The following is a 27624-nucleotide window of genomic DNA, read 5'->3' as shown; positions in this document are numbered from 1 at the left end:
ATTACACAGTTGTAACTGAACATTCAACTTCCCTCTTACGGTATGTACCTAGAAGTCTAGAAAATGGACACTGTCTCCTCTATGCATGTTTTCTTTTGCTTTTGTTAATTGCTCTCTTTTGCTAGTGAACATTCCAGTCAAGCCTGAAGTGCCAAACAACTAAGAACAAGCCAACACTCTCTTTTTAAAATCCCAAAGAAAGAAGCAAAAGGCAATAATCTAATTTCTGGATATGCAAAAATTCACTGCTCTGTAAGGCCTTGCTAAAAGTCAGGTCATCAAAAGTCTTCATGCTTTAAACAGCTACTTCCTCTTCCAATTTCTTCCTTTCTATTTCATAACACAGAAACCAAAGTGCTCGCATGTATCTCTCCTCAAACGGCATACATGAAGAAAAATTGGTTTGTTTCGTCTCTCAGTCCATGATCATTCCCTCTCACTAGTCCGTGGTCACAAGAAACCTGATCTAAGGCCTCCCCCTCCCCAATCCCATATGAGTACTAGAATAAACATGGATAAATTTATGCTTACAACCATCTCACGAAAAGGCCAAAAGAGACAAGCTAATAACCAAAAGCTTAATCTCAGATCATGAGTTACAAGTAATTAGCATCCCCAAAATAAACAATGAAGTTGCCAGGCCAACACTAACAATGCTGCTGGCAAAGCTACACAGATCAAAACCATGTGGATAACCAAAAAGCATGCCTGTAGCTGCACAGTGTGAGGGAACTAGAATAAAATACGGTTGATAACACAAGCTATGTTACCATGAGAAAAGCTCATGCACTGACAGCAGTGCTACTACAGCTGTACCAGCAAAGCCCTTCCAATGAACCTGGTTAAGCAGCAGTACTCTGAGCAAACTCTGCCTCTCTCAACACCCTGCCCCGTACTGTACTGTGAGGCCAATGTAATTTATGCAAGATTCATAATGGGAAGCTCAGAGAAATGTTAATTGGCACCTATAAAATCCATGCTAATTTGAGGTAGAGAACGGTGCAAAATTCAATTACGAGAGAGAAATGCCCTTATCAGCCTCCAGGAGAAGTTAATTTCTGATTTTACCTTTTGGTTTCGGGGCAAGTCTTGAGCATTTGCAGGAGGATTGAAATTCAAAACTAGTCTTCGAAACTCCAGTAGGTTAAATAATGACTGAAAAGAAAAAAAAAATTTAGGAAGTTTAAAATTTTAAGCATTTCTACAAACAATATAAAATTCTTCCAAATGTGTGTAGTGAAATAAATGAGATGTTAAAAATATGCAATGCTAAGGTTTCATTTCAGAAGCTAGATCATTTCACTTCACTTTGCTAAATGTATTTGCACCAAGAAAACAGAGCATCAAAAAAAACTCATTTACACTTATCCCATAGATGGAACAATAATTTTAGATGATAGGTAAATTACTTTTTACAACAAAAATTGTATTACTTGTATAACTGTCAGTTTTCAATTTGAAATTAAAGCCTGCTTAACCATATATAATTTATCTTGTAGCCCCCTATATCATCTACCACCTCAGTGCAGAGAAAGTACATCTCTGCACATGCGGTTTAAATCCACTTGCAATTATCTGTACTTAACAGCATTTTGTCCACTTCCCCATTATTATAGGATCTAAATGATGTACATTAGAGTAAGGAAACTGGGTTATATGTCTTTTCAGGTAAGGAACTGATAACATTCTCATTTTATGGTCAATAAGACATGAAAATGGGTGTCTGACACTCACAAAAAACCCCAGTGTAACGCAGAGCCTGGAGCCAAGGGAGTACATAACAAGACAACTCTGGGTAGCAAAAATAAAAGTCCAAAGCAATGGCTGAGAACTGAAGTCCTCGGCACTTGTGTAACTGCATCACTGCTTTTCTGTACAGACAAAAAGCACTTCAACTGATGTTCACTTCATTACCACAGACTAGCATTTTGATGAAGAAAGGGCAGCAGAAAAGGTCTGAAGTATCTTAAACATGCTCATGTGAGAAGCACAGAAAAGATTTGGCCTCCTGTTCCTACCCTTTGCTTTTACAATATATAATTAACCTTTTTTTCCCCCCTGATCACATATTAGCTATTTATTTTGGAAAGGCAGAGCTTGCCTCCCCCAGCAACAGCCTTTGATCCCACAACTTGTTCTACACAGGTAAAGACTTAAGTAACAGACCACATCAGGTTTAATAGGATTTTAACCCCACAGTGACACTCAAATTGTGCAGAGGCACTGCAGTTATTCTAATAATTTAGAACATGTTGAAAGAAAAAAACCAGATGAGTTTGTGAAAAGTTGGAACACTCCTGACTCTCCTGCGAAAGAGTCTGTAGCAAGTTTAACCTCTTCTCACACCTTGCAGTATACAGCATCTCCAGCAAAATGAAAAGGCTGAAGCAGTCTTCCCCAACATATTTAGATTTAAAATAAAATAGTTAGAAATAAATAAACAAATAACACCAACCAAAACCAGATCTTTCTGACCTTGCCAAATCAACACAAACAACTGAGTAGTCAAGGTTTTACTTTTTTTCTGTTTTGCTGTTCAAGGTACAGGTTCCCCTTTTATCCGTCCTTGCAGAGAAGGGAGATTAAAACACAGAGTCCTTTGTTTACCTACTCAAAGCACAGGAAATGTTAATATTTAATTCAAGTGTCATTCTCGAAGTTGATACTAATTGAAATTATATCTCATGATGTAACAGCATTCCACTGGTGGGCTCTTCATCAAACAAAACATAGCAATGTCTTACATACAAAATAAACCAGCTGCTAAAACATAATGTCCAAAGACCGACTTCTCTCCATAACTAATCCAAGTGCTATCAAAGTGCCAAGCAGCTGACCTGGCCAATTTCATAATACACATACATAAATCAAGTACAGAAAACTGCACTAAAGTTGAGAATTTTTGCCTGGCATTCAATTCACAAGTTTTCACAAAAACTGTTTCTTTAATCCAGAACTCTAAGCTCTGAACATATAACTCCATGCTTCACTAAGCTGAACCTATTTCTGCAAGCTGTAGAGAATAATTTAGAGTATTGTCTGATATGCTCTTTTCTGCTTCAGCTTTGCTGTATTCAAAATTTCTTATGCAATATATTTCTTATATTCCTATGCAATAAACTTTTCTCCAGAACAGCTTTTTTTGTGTGTAGCTGCCCTGAGGCACAGTTTACAGTTAATCTACTGCCAACACCACTAATGCTAACAGAACAGTACCAGTGTAAGTGTAAACAAACATACAATGTGTGCCTGAGACCAACCAAGTTTTGTGCTCGAAGTACCACCTCAAGGACAAACCTACCATTCTTCCTGAGGTAAGAGGATAAAAATGAGCTCATCTAAGCCCTGCATTGCAACACAGGTCTCCCATAGCCAACCACGCCAGTATGTCAGGAAGGGGCTAGGCAAAACAATTCCCCATTTGCTGAGCCACCTGTTGACTGAACTTCCTACACCCAGGCTAGGCAACACCATGGAGCAGAGGCTGTTCTTCTGCAGCCACCAAGAGAAATGCAGGAGAGACTATCCCTGACCCAAGCACCACCTGCTGGCCCCAAGCCAAAGCACTGGCCTTCCAAACACATTGCATGGGGCAGAACTTACCACTTGGCTTCAGCTATGAAAGGTTTCAGGAGTCCCAGTACAATAAAACAGGCTGGATCTAAAAGGTAGATACTTCCTATCTACTGGCCTTGGTCAAATAGGCTTAAAATTTACCAGTATAAAGTATGCAAAACTCATGCATGCAAAAAAAATTCTCTAAGAGGTGGGTGCATTTTTCCAGTGTATTTAAACCTATTTAAAAAGCTGTCATGCAGAAACTTGACCAAGCTAAGGCTAAGGTAAGTTATATCAATTGAAATTGCCATGAAAATCAACAGATTTTCAGAATACCTGCCCCTTACTTCGTCAGTTTGGGGGCTGAACAAGATGGCAAAGAAAATGAGAATAAACGACAACAAAAATCTGACGTTAGTTTGGGGCGTTCAAACTAACTGTGCTGAATGACAACAGATACACTGTGGCTTTTACCCCTGATATAGGTGGTGACGATGTAGATGGATTTTCTATCATATCAGAGAGAATTAGGTAGAGTTGTAGCTTCAAGACTAAGTTGTAGCTTCAAAACTACAGTAAGTAGTCTTTAGTACGATACTAAAAACAGTCACTTTTCTGAGTAATGTCCACCCACACTATATATCCAAATATATGTGTCCAAACACAATTCCAGAATATAAGCTTGCTTGGTTTCACCTAAAACACCCTGCTTATCCCTTTCTCCCCCTTAACGTCTGGGATTATCAAACATAAGGACCTTGGCAGAATATAGGTTGCCCGAGTAAAGGATTAATTCTTAACATTCAAGAACTGCATTAACACTGCAAGAATATAAATTAGTCAGCATATTAAATCCATAAAAGCTTGGCATGCAACACAGATCATTAAAAGCCACCAGCAGAGTCCTAAAATAGTAAAGTTACTGTCATCAACAATACTTGCGTAGTTTTCAGACTACTAATTCTAAACCAGTCCACAAGATGCCAAAAACATTCTCATTTGGCAGAAAATCATCTAGGATGCTTAAGTAGAATGAACACATTTGACCAGTGCTCTAATGGCTGCAGAAAACAAATCTCTCCTAAGGTAAGTAAGAAAAGTAAGTAATTAAAAAAAAACCAAAACAAAACAAAACAAAAACATCACAGTTACTAATGAAGTTTAGCAAATGAAACAGGACATAGGACATGCCTACTGGCAAACAGCTGGAACACCACCAGTGTATTGTGAAATGTGGTCATCATTTGAGTTTCTCTTAGAACGGTTCCAAGGAAAGCTGTGCAATTTCTGTCCTTGTGGCAGGCCACTTTGTAGGCTCTCTTTTACCAAAGTGAAGCAGATTAACAACAGGTAAGGATATCATGACTAGTGTAGGAGTGTATATAATGATACCTACATGTCAGCAGGAAATAATGGCTAGGAATTTGTCCAAATTAGTGCCAAGGCTTGAGATTTACCAGGGGAAAAATGAAAAGACTAACTTGAACTTTAGCAAATATAATTTAGGAAGAACTTAATTTGGCTAGTAACCAAGAACTAAAAATATCTTAGTACAGCTTGAAAAGCAACTCTTCAGCAGGGGGAAAGAAAAGTACGTAGTCCTTCAGAGCTCTTATATCAATTGCTTCAGGTACTGGTATGTAGCTAAAACATGATCTTGTGTAAGTTAAAAGATTCTATATGCATTAACATATAGCATTTGCCTCATTTAGTCATCTGCGGCCTTCTATGCATTTCCAGTTTTACATTTATTCAGCTTTTAAAGCCACAAAGCGAGGCCATATCTCCCTTCATTTTGTGTAGCAATCAGAGAACAATTTTAAAGAATGAGTATGTTATTATTGTTCTAAATATAAAAAGCAAAAATAGAGCTCTGCCTATGTTATTAAGTATATTATTAGTAATAGTTTGCCTCTGTCAACATGAAAAAATAGACTTATGTTCTCACTTCATTTTATAAACAATTTTGGTGGTTTACTGTATCTAGAACTAGGCTTAGTGAGGTAGATCAGCCATATTAGGGTTAACCTTTTATTCATACCAATAATCTAAATCAAAGAAAATGCAGAACTCTATGCAGTGTATGCTCCCACCAGCATGCACTACCGCATGTTCCTTCCAGTAACATTAAGAACTTGAAATTTACTTGTTATCAATATTTGAAGTGCTAAGGGTTCAAAATAAAAGTACTCCTAAATACTGCACTTAGGCTTATTAGTGACTTAACACTCCTGCACTCCTCAGATTGAGTATTAGTGTCCAAAGCTCCATGCTGCAAAAACATAAGCAATTTCACTGGCAGGTAGGTCCACTTCTCTCCAAATTTCAAGTCTTTTGGATTCTATAACGCTAATTTGAAAGAATCAATTCTCCCTCCTCTTTAAGACCTTCCCTGCTTTTTTTATTTATTGATCTATTTTACAATTTTACCTTTTGTTTCATATCCTTGAACCTGCTTTTCTCACAATTAAGTCCATGATGTGGCTGTTCATTGCCACTGTTCTGGCCGCTCTGCTCTGCACTATGCTCCTTTCCACCCAGCACCTCCCTGTAACTCACAGTGCGGCTGCCTCTTAATCCACTTGTGCATGTCTTATTTGTATAAGTGGTAAATCCTGTTTTCAGAATACAAACAAATGACAGGCATTAAACGTGGTCATCAGGCCTATATTTGAGCCTATGCATGCACTGTATAGCAGTAAAAGTCAGCAAGCATAAATACAATAATAATTCTTCCTATAATGCTTAAACTAAAAGGAAACTGACTGCTATATATATATGCAAATTAGTTCAAACACATTTTAATCAATGTAGAAAAAAATTATTGTAATAAGACTATAGAGAATTAAAAATGTATTTTATCTTAAGCACTGTTAGCCCTGTGTTTTGTGTTCTACCTTTTAGAGGAAAAAAAAACCCCACAAAAACAAACAAACAGAAAAACCTTAAGAAAATGAGGAAGTCACCCAAAACAAATTACTGATATTGCTTCTTTCCATGCACTGAGAATTTGGCATAGTCAAAAGCCTTCCTAAAAATCCTTACATTCTTTAGAAAATTGCACGTAAGAGAGAGGGAAGGGGAGAGAGGAAAACAGCTTCAAAGCTGGGACTTGAGCAGGTTCCTGTTCAAACTTCACTGTAAAAGTGTAGGAAGAGGAGTTTTTTCTCTCTCCTTCCCCAAAACAAAGCTCCTACAGACAGGTAAGACCATGTCACAGCTGAGCTTCAGCAGAAGAACCCCACGTGGACAGTGCTAGTGGTCAGGAAAACATACAGCATTTTCGAAGTCACAGAGAGATTCAATTTCAGATCTTAAAAGCTTTGGAAAGTATCTCAAAAAGGACATTTTTACTTATAAACAGCCAATCAATCAGCATTCTAAACAGCTCAAAACCAAGGTATAAGATGCATTTTTAAGCTGTCATGTTTTGGTTTTCCAAAAAGCTGAGGTGTAACATGGAAGAAGATGTAAAACAGCCTTCATATTGTTTGATCTAGAAAGTCAAACTAACTTAGGACCTCTAGCAGACTTGGGTTAAGTCAACATTTTAAACAAACAGCTCACCATGGTATTACCAGCCTGCACTCAGAGAACATTTACTTGTTTATAGCAACAAACTCAGAACATGACTGCAATTCAGAAGACAGATAAGTATGATATGTGTCCAGAAGAATTCACTTTATGCTTGTGTCTTGGCACATACTAAAAAATGCCATTCAACCACTCCTCTACGACGTGTTCAAAGCAAGGGTAAAAAATAAAAATCTGTTAGGACATAAAATAACAGCCAACATTTCCTTACATGGTTACAGTTCCAACTTCTTGTTTAAATGCACAACATGAAATAAGTTTGTGGTATAACTTTATTTTTTAATGCCGTTTTGTGTTGACATATTTTCTTGGGGACTTAGTTTTAAATTCAAGTTATTATCAAGTCAGAAGCCTTCAACGGTAAGACAGATTTTTAGAAGCTACACTGAAAAAAATATTACCTGTTCATTTTAATGACGCTGAATGTAACTGTTGAAAGCAAAACTTTGTTTTGGAGCTATCTGAAGAAAGACTCACCTCTTCCCCTACAAAAGAGGAAGACTTCCACATGTACATATTTCTTAATGCACAAATACATACAGATTAAAAGGCAGTATTTCTAGTAATGTTTGAATCTGTTAGCATTTGCTGTCACCCATTGCAAACATATCTTACGTAATTTTATGCTCCCAATGTCAATACAACAGACCATTGATGATTGCATTTGACTAAGTCAGCTAATTGCTGGCTATCAAAACCAACATACACTGCATAATGAAACTGTCAAAATGCCAAAAGCTTTTTTTTTTCCTTAACAAGCACCCCTTAAATAGAAGGAAGAATACTTTTCTTACTTTGCAATTTAGTTTTAGATTATATTACACAATATATCATTATGACTGACAGTAGTTAACATTTAGATATTGTTGACCTATGTGATGTGTCAGGTTTCAAAAGTCTCCTAAAGAAAGCTTGAAAATACTTCTACATAGTCAATGCAACCCAAGGAGTCAATCTGCCCTGTGGATAAATAAATATGGTATTAGCTAATGTTCTAAATTAACATGCATTAAATTTCCTGGGATGCTTGTTTGAAACATAAGTCTTCCTGGCTGGTAGACAAAATTAATAACCTAAATTTTCAACCAAGTCATAAATCTTTCGATAGTTTACTTGAATTACATTCTATAGGCCTAAATACAGAAGTTTAACTATCTTTTACGATCAAACCATTTATAATTCCAAGTGCCACAGATTTTCACATAATATGGGTGGTGACCATGAGAACTAGCTAGCACTCTTTATAATCTGTTTTCAAGGTATAAAGTTGCACATTGGGTATAAATAACATGAGATCTTAGGTCTAGAGTAGGTTTTTACATTCTCTAGACTCTGTTATCTCTGTTATTAGTGAATTAAAATTCATGTTTCCTTGAAAATATTTATTTTATACATAGGAAACTGCAAACGTTTCAGAGAAATGCACATACACATAAAATCAGTCATCTTGAAATTTGGGACTACTACGGTATGTAAAATCTCATTATACAACAGAGAAGGTAAAACACCAAGTCACATTAGCTCCACAAACAGATTTATGGCAATTAAATGTTTCCCTATATTAGGACCAAGACAATGTTTCCGCTATTGGAAAAAGAGATATGCACATTAAGGAATAAGGTAAGGAGGAGAGATTATCAAGGAAAATATCAAAAGACCTCAGAAAACAGAAAATTCAAACACCTGATTGATTACTAGATGCTAAAAGGAAAGAGGCCTAAGAACATAAAAACTTCAGTGTGAAGGGAGGTGGTAGAACAAATTAAGAAGTCTTTCAATTTCATTATCTACACCATTACTTAAGTATTACCTGCAGGTAAGTAAATCCTGCCTGTAAGGAAAACAAACAAACAAAAAAAAAACCCCACAAAACCAAAACAAAGCCATACAACAACAACAACAACAAAAAAACACACCAGAAAAAACCCCAAAACCAACCAAATAAAAACCCCAAACAAAACAAAACAACAAAAAAATCCACCCAACACCAAGAAGTCAAAAAGAACATGGGTAACAGCAAACCACTTTAAGTATCTATTAGGATTTCAGAGTAATTTGTGAAGAAAACATTGAACAAAAGCTTTTAACTAAGTAGTGATGAGGTAAAGATGGAAGGTCCAAGCATAGATACACAGGCAATCAAAAAGAAAAAAAAAGGGCATGAGCAACCCATCTGTTCCAGTCTGAAGGGAGGTTATTGCAAATTCACTAAGTCTGTGCTGGAGTCTGTGCTGATAAGCAAAATTCAGAAGAGATCTAAAAGAGAGCAAGTGGCAAGATGACCAAGTTTGCTCAGTACAGAGATATCCAATGTAGTAGAAACAAGAGCTGGCAAATATGAACTGCCAGAAGGATCATATGGGACTGAGTGAGTATGTAGTGAGAGAGCTAAATTCAACAGAGATAAGCGTATAGTGATGGACACGGTGGAAAGCAAGCCTAAAATTTACAGAAAATTATTGGCACGAAACTATTATTATTCAAAACTTTGAATTTAAGACAGAGAGTTCCATGAAAGTATAATTCTATACATGAAGTAGTTAAAAGCAGAATAAAATACTTAAGAAAGGAAGACAGAATGAAACAGAAAATATTACTACAGAATTACAGGGCAATCCAGATGTGACAGAAATCTCTTGTCGAACCTTCTGCTCAAAGCAGGAGGTCACCTGTGAGATCAGGTCAGGCTGCTAAGGGCTTTTTCCAGGCATGTCTTAAAAGCCTTCAAGGTTTGACAGAGCCTTCACAGCCACCCCAGGTAACCTCCACTGGCTGCCTGTCCTCATGGGGAAAGAAAATGCTTCTTATATCCAGGCTGAATCTCTTTTAATGTATTCCCATTGCTTTTTATCCTCCTAATATGCACTTCTGTGAAAAGCCTGGCTCCATCTTCTCAATGGTTAGCTAATGCAGACCATTCCATAGCTTCCCAGGTTGACTTTGGCCAATCTGCAGTTAATCAGAAACCTTTCAAAGATGAGAGTGGCCTTGCTAAGACTTTCTCCCATTCTCCCCACCCACTGGATGCAGTGCAGTAGGTCCTGTAGACTTACATAGGTGAAGTTTCCTCAAGTAATCTCTGATTCAATCCTTAACCACACTCAGAGTTCCTCTCCACCAACTAGGCACAGTGGTCTCGACGACCTCGTCGGTGAAGACTGAGGCAAAGCAAGGCACTCAGTACCTTAGCTTCTTAAAGGGTGCTGTCACCTGCTCTATTCAGGAACAGAACTGTGTTCCCCTTGCACAGCCTTTTACAACTAGTGTAGCATCAAAACTTCTTGTACCCTAGACATCCCTTGAGGCATCAACTCTAGATTAGCTTTCACTTTCCTAACACCATCGCTTTATGCCTGGGCAGCATCTCCAAACTCCTCCTTAGAAGCCCATCTCTGCTTCCAGATCCTGCACAGTGCCTGCTTGTATTGGAGCTTGGCCGTGAGTTCCCTGAGGAGCAGAATGGACCCTTCCTGCAATTAGCGGATGCTGTCAGTTTTCCTGAGCTCCTCTGCCCTTCCGAACTGCCTCCTATAGGATCCCAAATAACAACTTCCTGAAGAAGCTAAAGCCTCCTCTCCTGAAGTCTAGTGTCTATACCTTACTACTCCTTCCTCCCTTGCATCAGGATGTTGAACTCCACTATTGCATGGTCACTGCAGCCAAGAGTACCCACATCACTACATCTCCAACTAGTTCTTCGATTTTAGGGAATGGCAGACCCAGATGTTCACCACCTCTAGTTGGCCCATCAGTATTTCTACCAAGATGTTGTCCCTGATATTCTCCAGAAATCTGTTTTGCTATGTCCTGCTGTGTTGGACTTCCAGCAGGTGTCAGGATGTTTATTAATGCTCCCCATAGGAACCAGAGACTGTGATCCAGAGACTTTCTTGTCTTTAAAGAAAGCTTTGTCCACACCCTCATCCTAAGGTGGGTGGTCCATAACAGCCTAATCATGGTGGTACCTTTACAAGCTTCTCCTCTGTTCCTGACCCACAAACTTTCATGTTAAACTGTCATCTTGTCCCACACAAACGCCATCTACATTTGAGCTTCTCCTTCTCAAAGAAGGCAACACCCTTCCTTGTCATCCCTACTTGTCTGTCTTGAAGAGCTCATATCTGTCCATCATATAATCATAGGTCACTCACACCTCGCAAACCTTCCTGGTCCCCCAACTAAAATGCTAGTAGAGCTAGAAAAGATCTGTTGCTGGAGAACAGCAACAACGTGGATCAGAAGTTAGAACAGATTCTATACAAGCAGCAACTCAGCAACCAGCTTGGAAAAAAGAGACCGCAGACCTGTTGAAAGAAAGTATCACAGCAGTCCACAAAACTTTAATGGCAATCAACTTTTAACTGCCTTGACCACCAGGAGATACGAAGGCCATGAGACAAAGCTCATGGGAGCCAGGTTCCAAAAGCAAACAAAAACGAGGCAATTCTTTATGCAACAGGGAGCACAACTATGGAATTCCTATACAAAGGACCCTATCGGTGCAAGACATTCATAAGGTTCAAGGGAGACAAGTACATAAGAGAGGTTCACTAAGGATTACCAATTAAAACTGCAAAAGATTAAGAAACTCCCCCAGGATGAATGCAATTGGAGGCTTGGGAACTCTTTAACAGAGCAGTATCATGTGTAGTGTTTGTACTCGTCTGTAAGCATCCACTTGCTGAAATTGCTAGGCAGAACATTGATCTAAAAGGACTCAGCCTGAAGTACAACTACCATCAGTGTGAAAGGAACTGTATTAGTTAATATTAAGTACTTCAGTCTGACAGTAATTTGTTAAAAAGTGGTATTAAATATTTTATTTGCTTCCTCTTAAAATGTCAGACTGAAAAGTTACAATATGCTGAATTTGCTTCTTGTAGACTAGAAATAAATTTACCCCTCTTGCATTACAGTTTCAACCACAGTTTTCTGTGGGTTTGGATGCTTTTCAATATATCTAATGATTATTTACAGAAACATATTTAGCAATCACTTCTAAAAAAAAAAAAAACCTCCTAAAAGATGGATTAATAAAAATTTATGTGTAAATGAATTATTGATATTAAAACATTAGATTTCACTAGACAAGTTGCAGTATCTGTACTAATTTCCCTATTGACCCTATCTTTAAAAAAAATAAAGCTTTTCATTAAGTTACATATACATAAAAACAGATTAAGAGCCCATGTATTGGCTGTATTAGATAAAACCACCAAAAATAGACACAATTGCATCCATATCAGACCTTCACTTTCCTCTTTCTGAAGTTTCTCTTTCTATCTGCTAATCTTTCTTTTACACTACTCACCTATCTCCTTGTAGCTATTCTAGTAAGCGCTCCATGATTGAGGGTGTCTCATTTCCTCTATCTGCCTCCATTCTCAGCCACGCCCTTTCAGTCACTTGCATGCATTCCTTTTAATATAAAAGGTCTGTTCCTCATTTGTAATCCAATTTTCCAGTTTTTAGGCACCCACAATTGTTATTGATGTCAGCATGAGCTGCAGATACCCAGGATCTTGAGAGACTCAACTGGTCTTCAACAGTTTTTTAATAAGAAACATTTTGAAGTTTCACTTAGCTATGCTATAGTACTTTCTTCACGTCAATCAGACTTATGGATGAACACGTTAAGAGATGCAATAAATAAGTAATGCTCAAAAGCGTCTCATGCATTGGCCTAAACTCCCCAGTTATCCACTTAAGGTAATTCACCTCACAACAAATACAACGAAGAACATCATAGTTTGCTAACTGAAGAGGGTGCTTACCTGAATGACAGCACTAAACCAGCACGTGTTGCCAACATTCTTTAATCCTACTGGACAGTTGTCTTGCCGCTTTCTATCATAAGGGTTTGGAGAGTCACTCCATACCTCTGGATGCGTCCTCTTTAAACTTGCTTTGTTTTCTGCAATACTGGCTTCTAGAACTCTTTGGGAACAGAAGGGAGGGAAAAATGTAAGAAAAAGAAAAAAAGGCATAGTAGAACACCTTCAGTTACTAATACAGACATCATTATTACAACATTCACTAACTTGTTGCTGAGCTTGGGTTTACATTTACATGCAATAATATATCTTCAAAAGTAAGATGCTGCATTACTTTCAGATATGTTACAGTAGTTCCATTGCTTTTTGGAAAACGGTATTAGTGAGTGAGTGAATTTCCTGTGAGAGCTCTCAATACAAGAGCCATGTCTGTAAGTCATCAGTTATTTAAGAACCAGATTGAAATCAGACGGACAACAAGAAATTTTAGGGAGCACTATTAGAGTAGTGCTTTCATCTATGAATGCTTTTATTGGAATACAAAGCATAAAGTCACCAATACTTATTTACTGATAGGAAACCAAAGCTAGCTGGGCAACTTTCAAAAACAGAATAAGTCTTTTTAGTTTCCATGCTTGCAACTTATGCAATTGTATTAATCAGTTCACACAGCGAGTAAATACTTTATGAGCTATGGACAGGCATCTCCCCACAATTTTTCAAATGCCACCCAACAAGTTAATTGTATGGTTCAATGACCACACTCTTCGCAGGAAACTGTTCCCACATGATTTATGCTGAATGTACATATTTCACATGACAGTAAGATCTTGTATGTATTACACTCCCAAGCTCAAGCTTCACTCAACACAGTATTTTGATATTGGCACATATCCTTAGACTGGTGACAAAATACCTTAAAGGTAATTTGTGGTAGCCTCATATTGTAAATAGAAAGATGGAGTGGATACATTCAGGTCATATAACTCATAAGCAAAGTTGCCTAGCGTGTCCACTATTGACAGAGCAGTCACTATCCCCAACCATCTAGTCTGACTACCATACAAAAGGCTGAGCTGCTATTGAAATACTACATTCACCAAGCACAGGATTTCAGGAGCTGCATGACAAGCATCTAAGCAGTCTGAGCAAGACGAACGGTTGCCCCTTTCAGTTCTAGACTCACTGAACATCAAGAAAAGGCAGGTTTAGGCAGGTCTGTAAACTGAGTTCCTAAAGGACAAAGTTCTAACACCTTAGAAAAAACAAAGAAGCATGAGGGAGAATACATACACGACATAATCGCTCAAGTTTCCTAACTGTAAATTTTTATTTCAAGCTATGCTCCTGGTAAAGTAAGAAAAGCTATCTTACAAGATCTACAAGAACTATGAAGCATTATATGAATTTATTGTAGATAACTGCTTTGGGGAACATACCAATTTGTTAGTTCTACTTATTTGTGGAAAAAAATAAAAGCATTCAGAATTTGAGGCACCATTTGATCTAAATACCACTTTTGTACCAATATATCTCAGGAAGAACTTAAAACTGCTAATTTCCTAAGGATTAATCAATTTCTGACATTAGGTTTTGACAGACAACCTTGTACACAGCACTGAAAGGACAGGCATGTAATCCTCTAAGAGTTTCTGCTCTAACATCTCTTCAAACAATGCACAGGGGTGGAACCTGACTGTTCAATAGTTGCTAGCTACAAGAATCTTTCACAATAAAGTTCTCTCTTAAGCAAGCCCCAAAATATAAAGAAATATCAAATTAATTTCTCTTCTCAATGATACAATCCTCAAAAGTGATGACCAGTGTATCTCTGCTTTGAGACTAAAAGTTATTTGACGGGGACATTAAAAACTAACTCAAAACAAATCTCATGCATATTTCAGGTAATTTCTCATTCAGGTAGAATTACTTTAACTTAAAAATTCTTTAAGTCGAATGGACCTTTAAAATTGATGGGAAGTCTGAAAGACTGGAAAGATACTGTAACAGGACTACAACACCTACACCATAGCACTTTTGTTTCAGGGAAACAAACTTTTTTTTCCCCAAGCTCAAGAACATTTCAAGATATTTCAAGATGCAAGCTCAGAAAAACATATGTTCTCAAACTGAAACAGTTCCCTGACCCCAAGAGTTTTACCATTTATCAACTTAATTACCTACTAAAATTTCTTCCTTGTTCTTGTTTTTTATTTCTTTAGCAAGTGAAAGATTTCCTCTTCTCTAGCTTCACTTCTAATCTGTTTCCGTGTCTTAATAGTGTTTCATTCTACAAGCTTCATGGTATTTTTCCTTACTTTTACGTATAACATTATCTGCCCTCAGCACATATAATAGCTGCACACCCTATGTGCCAAGTTCATTTTTAGCCATAATAGCCAAACTGAAATAAAAGTGAACTCAGTAAACAGGAACCTGATGATCAGCTCAAAAGCTGCATAGTGACTGTACCTCTTATACTATGATGTTCACGATATTATATTCATACAGCCCTTATTTGCGAAACTACCTTGATAAAGAATCTTACTCACACATTGCTCTCAACAAAACGAGCATCCCTCCAGAAAGTTACTACAAGGCTTTAGCAATTCTGATGATGCAGCCAAAACACCCTCTTTGCGACCCTTGTAGGATACAGCAGCAGAGCCATAAGCTGCATGCAGGGTATGGCATTTCCATAGCCTCACAGGACCAAAGGCTTCCCCACCTCCAAGTGTTGGAATCTTGTTAGGAGTGAGGGTTAGTTAATGCCAGGCTTGGCATGGGTCTTGAAAGCAGTGTTTTATTTCTCTCTGCAACAAGCTGGCCATAGCCAAGCAGCTTTGCAAAGCTGCATGCATGGGGCTAGCCAGACAATGCAATAAGCCTTGGGCAAAGTGAGTTCACAGCTCAAAAGTTCAGTCAAACTATTCTGCGGAAGCCCACTAAACATGCTGCAGAAAAGCCCATTCTGGCATGTTACTCAGCTAAAAGAACAAGAGAAGGTCCTTATACTGTGACTCTCTTACAGCTGGACATCCAGGAATATCCCCAATCCCCCCCCCGTTTCACCTTTATTCTGTACACACAATGCTGAACCACAGGGCAGAGGGACTCCAGCAGTTTCATTGACCATAATAAAAAAGAAAAATTAAAAAAAATGCCTAGGGATTGTGCACATCCTTATGCACTTATAGTATGGATTTCATCTGAATACAGCTACTACACTAGGCACAACACAGGGTAGCTCATTTCTCCTTTCAGTCATAGCTTACTAGCTTCCTCAATGAAGCCCTATCTGGCCAGCCTCATCCTCCTCCAATCCATGAAAAGTAATATAAACAGAAGAAACTGTTTCATATTAGGAAATACACTGATCATGCACACTTCACTGAGAGACTTAAAAAGGGAACAGTAAAAAAAACTTTAAACATGCCATGTACAAGATGTTCAGCTTGGACACTTGGACATTTCAGCTGCCCTCCTCTCAACACCTACATAGTAATCAGATCTGTCCTCATTATGTAGCACAGGCAATTACATTCAGGAAGACAAATTCTACGTGCATTAAAACATTAATTACACAAGTCAAGAAATTCCATTAATGCTCCCTTGGAAACCTTAACAAAATCAGTGCAAATTAGCTTCCAGGCCACTACGAATACCTTTGGAAAAAAAAAAAAAAACCACCAACCTCCACACAAAAGCCTTTTTAAAATTGCACACATACTACATTATTAAAAATGTAAGATTTCCATAGTTTAATTTGCTTATTATTGACTTCCTATTTGATTTCTGCTTCTTATTTAACCTAGAAAAACAAAAGTAAATGGCTTCAGCTTGACTTGTTTACAACCACAGTGTTCTACTTTTTGTTTTTGAGAAGTCCTGCACAGATACTGTGCTTTCTATTGGAATGCCAACATTCTTCTCTGGGATGTTAACTACAAAGTGATTTGATTTTTTTTTTTTTTAAATAACAGTCTGAAGTCCTCTCCTTAAGGAAACTGATTGAACAGTTCAGATCAAGAATTCAATACTGAACTTCCTGTATTTGTATAGCTCGGACATAATTTGCCATCAACTCAGGCTGAACTGTATGTAACTGAGTTGATCTAATACCTTGATGCTGCCAAAACTACCAAGATTCTCACTCTTCTCTGCCTCCATTCACAAGCAAAGTCCCATTCCCTTTGTTATGCCATGATACGCTTTGGATCTTTCAGTGAATATTTCTGTACGGCATATTCTATCGTGTGTAATTTTTCCATCAAATATATATTCAAAAGACCAGCATTTTCTCTGTATATAACTGAACAGATTGTCTACATGTCTTTGTACGCACAGAAAAAAAGAATGGCACACTTTATTTTCTGCAATCAGAAATATACCATCATTTAAACTGAATATATTTATAATACTTAGTTATCAGCTAAGCAGGTAAGACCAAAAAAGACTCTTTAGTTTGAGAAGTTCAAAAACAAAGTCTACAGGAAACAATCTAAAGCTTCAAGGCTCCCAAGCAGTGAGCACAGCAGAAGCAGTCAAGGCTTGGGGAAGGGAAAAAAGGCAAAAGATTTCCATATCCAGAAACAAGTCCATCTTTCTGAGTGCCTGACTAAATCACAACTCTGGTAACTATGACAATTCTGTCCTTCAAAAAGGAAGATGCAGGAGCTGAACTTCTGAATCAGAACTGGACAGAACTTCCACCATAATCTTGTATACATGCACATACTAAGGTTTTGGGGCGGGGGGGGGGAGGGGACCAAAACCCACACCACTTTAAATATTCTTCCAATTATTAACAAGAACATACATCCCTCTCAATCCTACCTTTCTCTCCTAAAATATGTTATCTGAAATTCATACAACAAGATGGCTTTTATCACAAATGGGGGGAGGGATATGTTTATTCTCATAATTAGTATATTTGTTTTTCAAAAGGAAAAAGAAAATGTCTGTGGATAAAGTAATATATTCTCAGAGATGGACTTTTCTGGTAAGAAGTTTAGTCTGCCAAATACAGTGAACTGAGGAAAAGAATTATTGAGGTGAATCTCCCCCATCATTTTTTATTTTATTTTTATAAAATTAGTCTCTACGCGGAGGCAGTACTTAACCTTCTAACACAAGGATCAAATCATTGCCCTTTTCCCCTAGAAAAAGGCCAGCCACAAATGAGGGGAAGAAAAAAAAAAACAAACATCCCTCTCCCAAGGCCAGACATAGATGAAAAACACCAACATCCCTATACCCACACTTAGTTCAAGTCCCCAAATATTTCATAATTAAATATATGTTTATATGTAAACACACGATTCAAAAATTTACTATAAAAAAATCTGATCAAAGGGTAACTTATAGACTATTATCATGCCCAAGTTGAGAAAATTACATTCACAAAACTTTAAAACAAGAAGTTAACTTCACTCAAAGCTTATAAATCCTATTTGTTAAACAGGTTAATAACATACTTTATCAGCTAAAACACAGTATCTGCTCTTAGTATACTCAAGTCATAGCATTACTACCCCCTCCCTCAATCTCAGCCTTAGTACTGAGGTAAGAAAATGTTACTGTAAAATGAACACTGCAAAAAACCAGGACCAATAATTTATTAACTTCTTAATTATATTTTGTTTTCATTGCTTTTTACCTGATACACAAGAGGTTTAGGTCCTATTTAAATATGACTGTATACCCTCTATCTCCAACCACTTCCTCAATATTTAAACAAATACACCAACATGAAACATACTATTAAATCCTAGCCCACATAATAGACTATTTTCCGGTGTAGAACATACAATATATTAAGGCAATATCCTGAAGCCAGGCATATCAGTAGCACAAGTGAAAGTAAACAAGTTATTCTTTGTTAAATTAAAAGTTAAAAAAAAAAAAAAAAAAAAAGGCAATACAGGCCAATCTCCAACTCTTTAATTTAATTTCTGCTTTATATAAGTTGTTTGTTTACCTGCTAATGGCTTGTTCCTCATCTGTTATTCCAGTCTCCCTGAATGCCCTGTTTGATTCCTCCAAACTCAAGGCAATTGCCCTCTGAAGATCATCTTTATCATCTCCAGTGAGATCAATCACATCTGAAAAGCAAAACTATCTTTCTCAAAATTAAAAGTGAAACAGAATGAAAGGCAAGTCTTACTGTAGAGGAGAGAGAGCCCACGTGGATTGCTGAGCGCCATTCCAGTCCATCCCTCCTTTGCCCTGAGCTTTTCCAACTACTAACTCTGCTAATGTCTCCCTTCCACCTCCAAGCCAGATAAAAGCCTCAGCAGCTTGCTCTTGCTAAGATATGACAGGCAATATTCTCCTGTCCTCCTAATGTTCTTAAGTTTCACAAAGCTATGGGACAAATTTATGAATCCATGGTTTCTGAAAGCCCTCTTAAAGCAATACACTTAAATGTATTACTTGAGCTACCGTAATCCATTGCTTCCAGGGAACACATGATGAAGACAACGTTCTCTTAAAAAGGATACCTTAACTGAGCATAGTTGGTTTACCCTTCTAATGGAGGAACATGTGTGGAGTTTTCCCAATATAGCACCAAATTATACACGTACTTCTGTGCACTGGTGAACCAAATACTTTCACACGGTTTCGTAACATGTGGGAGAGTTCCTTACTTAACCCAATTATTTTCTATCCTGTCTCCACATTCCTTTTCTGAAGGCATTTAAACCAAATTTCTGTCTACTGAAAGTATCCCATCTGAACAGAATTAAGAAAACAAATACTTAAGTCAAAATGAGAATCCATATTTGGACACGTGGGGAATGCCGAATGGGCTACTGACTGGGCAAAGGAAGATGAAAACAGCTCTACTTCTGCCTTCCTCTCTCAACCCCATTATTTAAAGGATCAGATACTAAAGTCCTCTGAAAATCAACTTGTTTCCTGACAGCACTGCCCCTCCTAAGGAGGGATTTCCCTACTCACATCACACAGCAACACAGATCATCTCCCTGTCTAGCACAGCCATGCTTTCAGAGCAGCCAGGGCCAACAGGAACGTCCCTCAACTGCACGAGATTTTCAGAAAAGCCAAGGTCATTGGTTATCATGATTTCAACCGCAAAAGTCTTATTTTGCAAATTCATTCAGACAGAAAGAGAGGGGAAAGTGCAAAAGAGACTTTTATGTGTGGTATTAGACAGACACACATATGGAGCGTTGGCTTGATTTCAGTCTTACTCCTCCAAGGCCAAAGCTTACCCCAAGAGCTGTGAAAGAGACTAATCTCCATCCTGCAGTTTGGACATCGGAAGCTAAAAGACTCTGGGAGAAAGAGATACAGATTTGAAACTGATGATTGCTCACAAAAACAGATGCCTGCATTTCTCCTTCCACAAGCCAGCTCAATTACTCATACCCAAATAGCTTCTCCATCTAGCTTCTGACTTTTCTCTTGGATGGGCTGACTTGCTGTCGAGACAAGCTTTCCCTATTTCCCTGGGCCTACCTGTCTGTGACATTTCTCACTGGACTGAAATAAAACATTGAACTTATGATACAAAAATCACTGCTATAGCTATGTATGAATAGAAAACGGGATGACTTGTCCTCACAGAAAGCCGGAAGTGAATAGAAGTTGTAAAAGAAACATTTCTGTTAACACCAGCATCTTCAAGAGCTAGTTTTAAACTCTGCCCTGCTTTCCCCGAATGAAGACGGTTGAATTTCTATTTTATTTAGTGAGCCTTTTAAGGAAGCATTCTTACCTGCAAAGTAAATGGGGCAATTTGTCATGATCTAGAAGTACAGGAAAACGCTATGGCCACAAAAGCAACACTTCACAATTTTTTTCTTATGTCTTTTACAGTCAGCTCAGGTCTTCCAACATATCAGAAGGATAGTTCGACTCAAATGCCTGAAATTCGCCTTCAGAATCTCCTTCTCCTCCTAAAGCACTTCAAACAGTCACCAGCAGAAGTCCCACCCAAAGAAGTTTTGATATATGAGATGAGAACAAGGTAATTTGGGCTAAAACAATACCTCAACCAGGGTCACATGCAAGCATGGCTCTGTTCTAGAGGAGAAAGGCTAGAAAGGTCCTCAGCAATGAGAGGATGGCATGACCACACGCTACCTATTACACTCTAAAATGCAGTGCTCGTGCTGTATTTTCTACCTATTTGCATGTATTCACACACAAACACCTTATCTCACTGGAGACGAGCTGTTTTTCTGAAAGTAGTAATAGTGGTCACAACTGAAGATGGAATAAGACTTAATCCAGCAGTCACGCATGCTGATGGAGAAGTACGGGTTTACTCTGATCACTCACAGAGGGAAATATTCCTTTCTTTCCTAGTCTCTAGTCAGGTCAGAGTGGTGAAATTCTTTTACAACAATAAATAAGAAAGTCAAACTAAAAAGTAAGCTCCTTTATATGGGAAGCATTTTCCAGAAAAGAACTCATAGCCTAGCTGAAAATTCTGTGGTTAACAAAAGTTCTCACTATTATACAAAAATCTATCAAGGTCAACTGCAACTCACATTTTTATGAAATTATTCCACTTCTTTGCACCTCCCTAGCTCCTTAATCTTTCTTAATCTATACTATCACCCTATGTGTTCAGAAGTTTACCACTATTCATATTACCAGTGATTACATCACTTTAACAACAAAATCCCAAACCCTTGACTTCTGCTTGCTTCCAGAAAGTGGATGGACACAAAGTTTCCTTTGGCATGCAAATGTTTTGGAGCAGATAATACAGGATTCTCTTTAGAAATGCTGTTTTCACATATACATTGTTCCAAATCTGCATGAAAAAAGACAATACAGTGAAGACCTGCTACCAGATACTACCACCACATGTGAGTGGTGCAGTTGATCCATGTCACAGAGGGCTTACCAAGCATAGCTTACATCAGAAAAATACAATTCTAAGTATCAGCTGATTTATGGTAACCTACTGCATGCAAGCCTTTAGTTTGTAGCAAATGTTACATAAAATTGTTTTGGAGATTTAAGCTCACGTATTTTAGCTTGTTTGCTGCACTTGCGGTAGGTTCAATGCCTTTTTCAGCATCTCCTCTGACAAAGTAACTCATTAAGCTGCAACAGCTCATGTATGACTTGAATCCTAAACCATAGGATTATAAAGAGGAGATCTCAATAGGAGTCATAACAGAAGGGGAACAGTCTGAGACTAAGCTCCTAAAAAATATATATATATATATATATCAGCTTGTCTGCACAGTTTGCATTCCTGTCAGTTGGTTACAGATTATACAAATGTACATACACTACAATTCATGCAGTGATATTTTTTTGTTTGTTTAAAAATATCTTCATATTTTGTAAATTCTTACACATTTGGTTTTTTGGTTGGGTGTTGGTTTGTTTTTTTTTTGTGAAAAGATGTCCAATCTTGAAGCAGTTATTCTACAAGCATGATCACTTTGTCTTTTCTCACAATCTTAACAGATTAAAGATTAACCTAGTTTTAAAATAGTTATTTCTCTTCAATTTTATAGTGTTAATGCACACTCTATTTTATAGCAATTACTACTGGAATGCACTCATGAAACTGACCTACTGAAGTTTCCTATCTGACCTACTGATTTCCATGTTCAAATCTGAGTTTGAGGGGAGAGGGCAAGGAGCAAAAGCTGACTTTTACACAAAGTTTTCCTTTCAGAGTTTTCCCACATGAGTTTCCTGTGATAGGCTGAAGGATGCATTTCATAAAGGTTTAAGAATGCCACCTCTCCAAATTTATAGTTACCTGACTTTAATTTACATATGCCGATTGCGTAATACTATTTAGGCCACAGAACATTTTAGTTCTCACTTGCTTATGCTCATAAAGGTACTTCTTTCTGTGTATCACATAGCCTTAGAAAATGCAAACATTCTTAACTAAGCCAAACAAAAAAGTTTGCTTCTGAAAAAAAAATCTCTATGAATGAAGAAACTGCTCATCAAAAGCCTGGCTTAGTGCATTCATGACCTTTATTCAACTAAAATTATCACGCAGAATTAACTGCTTTACTAAGAAATGTATTTTTGGTTTACAATGTTGTTATTCTATAATAATGTGTGGTTCTGGTATGTAAGATCCAGAGAGTTTAACATCACTTGTAATTCTATAAAGCAATTCTAAGCTGTATATTGAAATTTGTGACAAATATACTAATGTATATATAGTAAATTCACACACTATTATCTATCCCCATATATCTTCTTTTCTAAAAAACAAAATTCTTATCAATCTGTTTGCTTAGGAAGTTTCTACCATTTAAGTAAATGGTTCTTACTTAGAAATTGCCCAGGTCATTAAAACAATTACTGTGTTATTGACTTGTTACTTATACCAGGAAGGGGCAGAGAGTAGGAACTTCAAACTTGAGTAGGCTGGGAAACTGCATGAGAGACAGATCTGAAGTAGCAATTGAACTCAGGAACAGGCAATAAACAACCACAGTAATGCAGCTGCTGGCACGGGGAGAGGAAAATGAAGGGGCAGGCCTGATGGGTTCAAAGGACAGGTGCCAAGTATGGAAACACAGCAGCAAGACTCCAATTTCAACACAGCAACAATATAAAAAGAAAAAAAAACCAAACCCTGAAGTTGAGACTACATCAGCTTTATTACAAGCAGAGCTAAGCAAGATCCTAAATTCTACCATCTATTCTGTGATGTTAAATGTCATGATTGTCTTAGGCTCCTAAGTAAAGATTTAAAGGAATTTAATTGGCTATATATGCCAATTTTGGTTAAAATTGAATAGGGAAAGAGTACACAGCATCCCAGCAGCTACAGAGCCAACCAGAACAGCTCTACTGATGAAAGAGCTAGCAAATGTTAGCCTTCACTATCTTACAGGAACTTTCTCATCTCAGCTGCATTTACACTATGCTAGGATGATAACACTTCAAACTGATGATTCATACTGAGAGCAATAGGAAGGAGAGGTTGTCATGCAACAAAGGAACAACTGAATCTGTATGATGAAAGGAGGACCTCAAGGTACAAGACTCCTGACATTTTCAAGCAGGGACCCTGCCATACCAAGCCAGAGACACTCCCAGAAATGTGGATGGAGATGACACATTATCCCTGAAATAGAAGGAAACGTCAGAGAGCGATATCTGAGTTGGGTAAGGTGACAGAAGAAACTAGCGTCAAATTCTACTTACAGAAACAATAAAATGCACAGCTATAAAATGAGGACTGACTAGGACTAAGCACCAAGAAAGATCTAGGAGCTAAATCTGATTCATGTTAAACCTGCAATTCACATCATCACAGCACTTTAAAAATATGAAGTGTTACACTTGGGTATGTTGTCAGAGTACTACATGGATATTTATAGCGATTCACCCATTTTTCTTAAGAACTCAACTGAAGTCTTGGTTATTGTTTGGAGTGTCACAGTTCATAAAAAAGGCAGAACCATTACAGAAGGTCGGGGCGGGGGGGGGGAGGGGAGCAGAAATTACAATAGGTACAGGAATAGCATCCAAAGACTCCGAAAGAATTTGAGCTGTTTAGTTTAGCTATGAGAAAAGTCCAAGAGGATATTATGATACACCATATTTGAGCACGCAACACTTCATCTGAGACAAAAGGAATTAAGTGTATAATATCCACATGAGATAGCACAAGGAATAAAAAGACTTAACCTGAAGTGAGAGGGATTAAGGCAACACATTAAGAGTCTACAAGTAAGATCAGTGAAGTACCAAAACAAATCACAAAGTTTTCAGAACCTACAGAACAGAATGAGTTTTAAGAAATGTCATATAAACATGCCTTTGGGAGGTTTTAGGTGCAGTTAAGTCTGCCTCCTTGGAAAGGGTTGACTTTTGAAACCTATGTAAAGACTCAGACTCTAGGAAGAGATAAAAAGCCAGGTCCCAGAAGAGATGAGATCTACAACCCTCTAGTTGGTGTGTGTGGCATTTTATAGTGACATTGTACTATGTCTTTATAAAAGAGCTTGAAATCTTTCATTTCAGCTGTGGAATGCAACTGTGGAGACTAATCAAGTTTTGTGAAAAAGAATTTTGAGTTTTCAAAAGAAGAGAGGGAGAGAATTTGTCCTGACAGCTCTTTCATTCAAAGACAATACAACTTCTAAAATACATGTCTTCTTTTCATTTTGCTGCTTCCTTTACCCCTGGGTTCTGGAAGTTTCTCAATTAGTAAGAAGGAAATGGATAGATGCTTAAAAATGCAACAGTTTGTTGTGCAGCCATGGATGAAAATACACTGAATTACTTCAAATGGAGAAAAAAAAAATAAAAGGTTTCTAGAGAAATCAATCCAGTGAAAATACTGGAAAGTACTACTAAACTTCTGCTTTGCTTAAAGGGCAGTGCCTAGGATTTGTGCTATGAAGCAGAACATTAAAGTGATCTTAGATTAAAAGGTGTTCATTTGTACATTGCAACCCTAATGCTTAAGCACCTTCTGCTCACTAACAGATCAGAGAAAGTGGAAGAAAAAATTCCAAAAGAGTAATACAACCTTTGCAAAGGGATCAGATAAAGTATGCATCACTCTTGACATGGAAAAGCTATGCTTGCAGGTGCTTGCACATGCCATTTTGAACAGGCAAAAAGGCAAGCATAATGAATAACACTGTGCAAGTCAGCCTTTGCTTTTAAAGATAGAGTAAATTTTATGCAAACTCATTAATATTTTTGCAGCTGCTGAAATGTTGCATTTGTTAATAAGAGAAATCAGTTTTCCTTATATATACAGAGTGCAACACAAACAGCTGAATGACCCACTGTCACTTTCACAAGAGCTAGTGCATAATCCAGGCTATTGCTGATTGTTACATATACATTTATGTACTGATACACATACATTTTTATTTTACCCCTTAACTAAGTAACCATTTCAAAGAAATGCAGCCAGTCAAGTTCCCAGAATACATTTGATACACCTTTATGCAAAGCTTATGTTCAAAAGCCTTTGTGAGTGGCTGAAGGTTTTCTGTGGCATAAAACAGTTCTGATATTTATCTGTAAATCGCTCTCATCCCCAGTTTGGATGACTTAACTTTGTGGGACTGCGAAGCTCAGTGACTCATAACATTCTAAGTTCCAAACACACAGAGGTAGTTAAGCAGTAAGGAACAGTAAGGGTGTGTTATAATTATCTTCATGTAATTATATCTACGTGGGATAGTAAAAGGGAGTCAAATTTGAAAGGCAAGATACTGTCAGCAACTCAGCATAGCTACTGAGAACTGCTAATAGTGTTCTTTGCAGAAGAGAGTGATGATGGTTGCAGATGTTTTTCATTTATGCCCACCCTTCCATTCTCTTCTCCCAAGCCATCTGCTGTCTTTCATGATACTCCCTTACATGACAGTACTTATTAATGTAGGGTCCTGAAACTTGTACATTTTAAGCACAGTGCATTTTTTAAATTTGTAATCTAAATAATGACATGCAAGCAGATCACAGCAGAACTGCGGGTTTCTGCAAGAAGCTTTCACTTGATCCCTATGGGGAGAGCTCTATGATCAGACTGGTTTAGACTTTTCTTGTGCTGTAGGTGTTTAATTCTTACCCCAGAAGTCCTCCAATGTGAAGAAAATGCCAAGATGCCTTCATATCATAACATGCTTTCAATCTAACCAAAACTGCGAAGGCTGGCAAAGGACTCTCATCTTTGTCGCCAGTGAGGACCCGACCAGACACTAAAGATGCAACTCCCCTTCCCCCTCCCCCCAAAAAAAAACCCAAAAACAAATCCAACACAATAACAACAAAAAAACACCTGTCTGCTTTTTCCACAGCAGCTGGTGCTTCTTGATTAGTGACCTGTAGTGCTACTTAACTGTAAGGAATCTGGGTCTGCCTTCAGCCCTCCAGAAAAGAGAATCCTGAAATTCAGCTTGGAACGCGCAACTCAAGACTTACTCTTTTCAGTTTGACCATCAATTGTGGGTAATGTGGACTCTGCAGGCTTGATTCTTCCCTCTCCTATCCCTTGTTACCTCATTTGTTAAATAAGGTTGCATAGCACAGTAAGTGACAACAAAACTAAACGCTTCTATTAATGGATTACTAATAAATCTAATTAAACACAGACTGCAAGAGAATCCAGCTTACTATTCCACTGCGATAGTAGGTTTTCAGTACGGGACACTATGACAATAGTACTGGAGACTGTGACAACAACTGACAAGAGGTAAGTTTGTTGAAAACAGTCTCCATTTTCCCTATGTCAATTTTCTGACATTGAAAATTAAATACATATGGGGTTTTGTGTGTGTTTTCTTTCCAGGGAGGGGAAATGTAAACCACCCCCCACTCAGGGCATTTTATACAGGGTTACTAGTAATACCAAGGATTTAAATGCAGTTTTCAGATCTGAGATGTTGAGAATAAACTCATTTCTAATTAAAAAAAAAAAAAAAAAAAAAAAATAAAACCACCCACAAAAGATGGAAAATAAGAAGTTTATCTCAAGGTGCCAAACACATAATTGTACAGCTGACAAGAAGATCTAACTAAACTTCTTTACAATGGTGCCACCATAGCCACCCCAGTTTTAGTGAAACTAAAGAGAAAAAACCCTACTGAGGGTGAAACTAAATAATCCTACTCATTTAATAAAAGCAACATAAACGTACTGTATATATGGTCAAAGGATCGATATATAACTGAAATATTCCACATCTGTGTTTAGAATGTTGGA

The 27624-nt window shown here is 37.6% G+C and overlaps 1 protein-coding gene across 4 annotated transcripts in view; it reads right to left on the bottom strand.

The window, feature by feature from the left end:
* Window positions 1-27624, bottom strand: part of USP25 (ubiquitin specific peptidase 25) — a 92563-nt gene that overhangs the window by 39769 nt on the left and 25170 nt on the right. For 3 of the 4 annotated variants that reach the window (XR_003990104.1, XM_030476686.1, XM_030476683.1), the window contains exons 4-6: window positions 18907-19030; window positions 12927-13089; window positions 1069-1155 (exon numbers count right to left, since the gene is read on the bottom strand). Coding sequence is in view for 2 of the 4 variants with exons in the window: in XM_030476686.1 (XP_030332546.1) it covers window positions 1069-1155; window positions 12927-13089; window positions 18907-19030 (374 nt within the window). In the remaining 2 variants the exon portion in view is untranslated. The remainder of the gene's footprint in view (window positions 1-1068; window positions 1156-12926; window positions 13090-18906; window positions 19031-27624) is intronic. The other variant, XM_030476685.1, reaches the window with a different exon arrangement.

Source organism: Strigops habroptila, chromosome 2 (assembly GCF_004027225.2).
Source record: "Strigops habroptila isolate Jane chromosome 2, bStrHab1.2.pri, whole genome shotgun sequence".
NCBI classification, from domain to species: Eukaryota; Metazoa; Chordata; class Aves; order Psittaciformes; family Psittacidae; genus Strigops; species Strigops habroptila.
This window is presented reverse-complemented; position numbering and strand designations above follow the sequence as displayed.